The sequence below is a fragment of the Notamacropus eugenii genome, chromosome 4 (genome assembly GCF_028372415.1).
Source record: "Notamacropus eugenii isolate mMacEug1 chromosome 4, mMacEug1.pri_v2, whole genome shotgun sequence".
NCBI lineage: Eukaryota > Metazoa > Chordata > Mammalia > Diprotodontia > Macropodidae > Notamacropus > Notamacropus eugenii.
In genome coordinates this window covers 70,557,659-70,560,848 of record NC_092875.1, presented here as the reverse complement: position 1 = coordinate 70,560,848, position 3,190 = coordinate 70,557,659, and the positions used below count along the sequence as shown (strand labels likewise).

The window sequence follows — 3,190 nt, the reverse complement described above, 5'->3', positions numbered from 1 at the left end:
TGCTACTCTAGGGACTTTGAAGAGTTTTCTCTTGACTAAAATTCAGGTACTCTTCTCTTGGTTGCCTTGAGTTACCGTTCTCCCAATGGAAAATTTCTTTCACTCTGTATCGTTTGTTACATATTGTCTGATATATATACCTTCTCCGATTTGGGCTTTTCTTGAACTTGGACAAATGGGTTTTGTGGCTATTTGCTATGTGGTCATTGTGGTACTGGTAACTGGTAGGGAAGGGGTGAAGCCTTGGATTTAAGGCTTGTGGCTATCCTTCCCATAATATGACAAAAGGATCAAAGGTTAGATGGGACCTTATCATATGTCCTAGGCAAATGTGTGTGTTCATCCTTCTTTGTCGAAGAAGACTATGCCATCAGAGAAATAATGACATGACTTGCACTTGACTTTGTTTTGAGTGAGGGAGGGCTGTGCAGGCCACCAGCCTCACTTCTCCTCCAGAGCCATCTGAATCCAGTGACCAGATGTTCATCAGGATGACTGGAGATGACCCAGGATGAGGCAATTGGGGTTAAGTGACTTGCCTAAGGTCACACAGCTAGTGAGTGTCAAGTGTCTGAGGTGAGATTTGAACTCAGGTCCTCCTGATTTCTGCACTGGTGCTCTATCCGTTGCACCACCTAACTGCCTCCTAGGCAAATAGCACTTAAAGGGGCAGATAAACATAATTATTACCTGAAACCCTTCTCTCTCTTTGGGGAGAAAAAGAATGATCTCTGACCCTAACCTTCTGCTTACCCTTCTGGCAGGAATAAAAATCTTCCTTATAGAATCGTGAGGGAGAAGAGACTAGAGAAGTCTAATCTGCCTCCCTTTGAGCCACATGCACACACTAACAATGTCTTCACCACATGTAGACTTCTCTTCATCCATACTTCCAATACAAATGTGTCCTCCATGCATGTTTCCTGGTTACATGCTTCTGTCATGTCTACTTTTCTCCTGAAAGATAGTATCCCAACTTCTGTAAAATTATTACATTTGTGCTTTGGGGGGGGGGAATCTTTCCTTTTCACATCATAACATATTGCTTATTAATGACATTGAGTTGGAAGTAGTGTTTCATCTGGCTGACTGACAGAAGCGAGTATTTTGATTAGTGCTCATCCACTATGGATTTGAAGGGATGTTCATTCAGATAGCACCTTGAAGTTGGAGAGGATGTTTTGGTGACCCACTTGTGGGGAATGTCCTTACTATTACAAAATAAGGTGAGATGTAATAGGAACACAAGTATCACTTTTCTAATGGGTACAGAAATTAACATAGGAAGAAGAAAATGAAGTCCCCATAGGTAGCCAGAAATTTATGTATTTAAAGGCAGAGGATGTTTTATTGCTTAAAATATCAAAATGAGCATGATGTGGTAGCCAGAAAAGGTGATTCAATCTTAGAATACAGTAACAGTGCATGTGATAAGGCTATTATAATTTGTACTGGTCAAACCACATATGGAGTACTGTATTAGGTTCTGGAAAGACTGGAAAGCATCAGGAAAATGGTAACCAGAATGATAGGTAAGTGTCCTCCAGATCATATTAGAATCACTTGAAGGGAATGGAGATATTAAGCCTGGAAGAGGAAGATTAATAGCCATTTACATATATCTGTATATGAAAATGATAGTCATTTACATATATCTGAAGAGATAACGTTGGAAAGAAGAATTAAACTCAATCTGCTTACCCCCAGAGGCATCTTTCTTTGCAATGGGTTTTCCTATAGGGTCTATGAGGTGTGTTTCAGCTCTGCTGTGACTTTGATGATATCATAAGATGATTATGGTCTTATTTGATCTTTCTAGATTAGGAGACTCTTTGGGTCTTATTCTTAGTTACAAGAACTATGAGGAGGCAGGTAGTTCTAGGAGGGAGTGAAGTTCTACTGATGCCTCCAGCTTTACATTTGGGACTAGTGTGAAAGTGAGGATTTTATTTTGATCCAGACTATTGAGGGATTCTTAAGAACTGTAGGGATCAATACAAAGGGGCTGATGGTTGGGTAACATAGTGACAGGAAGATAGCAGTAGGCAACATCCAGGGAGACTTTTGCTCAAAATAACTGAGAAAAAGAGTAAAAATGGAGGTGAGTGCATAAAAGCTGACAAATGTGCTCATAAATAAAAGGATGGTTTGAGTGGCTTGGATCTCAGGGTGCCTTCTGGGTGAGAGGTTGGTACTCCTAATTTTCTGGAAGTTCTGGTGGTGTTTGTGCAGGAGGAACACCATGTAGCCACTGGCTAACACCATGAGCCCTAAACAAAGCACATTTCTAAAAGTGATTATTATCAAATAAGCACCTATAGTGTGTTCTGAAACACAAAACACACTGTCAAATGCATTTGTAATGTTACTGCTGTTTCTTGGGCCTCTTACAGTGATTGCTACAGGAATTTCTATCAGCAGATTGATGATCAAACAGAAGAGATAGGAGGAAGTGGTCTGTTGTGTGTTTCTAACTTTGAATTTTGTCCACCTGGAATTACTGGGGCTGATGGTGATGGCCTGCAAGGCACACAGGAGGCAAGTCAAAGAAATTGAAAGGCCCTCACTTACTCTGCGAAGGTAAAATACAACTTTACAGCCAACATCATCCAGGAAATCATTCCATCCCAGACCCTGCAATGTTTGTGGGATTCCCTTGCTAACAAGCATAGTAGAGTTCACCAAGGTCAGCTGGGTGAAAATAAAGGTGAAAGAACTCATCTTGTCAACAGTAAGGATATTTAACATATAAGAGGTAAAAAGGAAGAAATTTGCTATAGTTCCTAATGCAGTTGCAGTGAGAAAAACCATTCCAAGACAGGCGGTTTTTGAAAGCATTCTATGTGTCTTAAAAACCACAACACTTCAGGTAGAAAAATCAAAGAGGATATAGAAAATTTGTTTGACTAACATGCTTTGGTATTCCAGTCCATAAAAGAAGCTCAAAGCACTAAAGCTGCTTCATTCCTACACCTATGTTGATGGAAATAAGTGTTTTAGGCAAGATATATAGCCTTTTTCTTGCTCAAACCCTTATTCAACAGTTCCTTTAACTCTGGCCAATATCACAAGCAAGAGATAGAGTTGAGGTCAATTATGGATGCTGAGCATTTCTTATAGGGCTGGAATTTTTCTACTTACAACTATTCAAAGTAGTAGTCTCTAGTTAAGGTCAAAATTGACATTCTGC

The 3,190-nt window shown here is 39.9% G+C and overlaps 1 protein-coding gene across 1 annotated transcript; it reads right to left on the bottom strand.

The window, feature by feature from the left end:
• Window positions 1-1,926: 1,926 nt before the first annotated feature.
• On the bottom strand, window positions 1,927-2,838 carry LOC140502242 (vomeronasal type-1 receptor 3-like). The gene has a single exon (XM_072606534.1). It carries the CDS (start codon window positions 2,836-2,838, stop codon window positions 1,927-1,929), a length of 912 nt encoding a protein of 303 aa, XP_072462635.1.
• Between the last annotated feature and the right edge of the window lie 352 nt (window positions 2,839-3,190).

Excerpts from the sequence above, each read along its gene's own strand:
- LOC140502242 (XM_072606534.1), bottom strand. The coding sequence starts at position 2,838 with ATGCTTTCAAAAACCGCCTGTCTTGGAATGGTTTTTCTCACTGCAACT.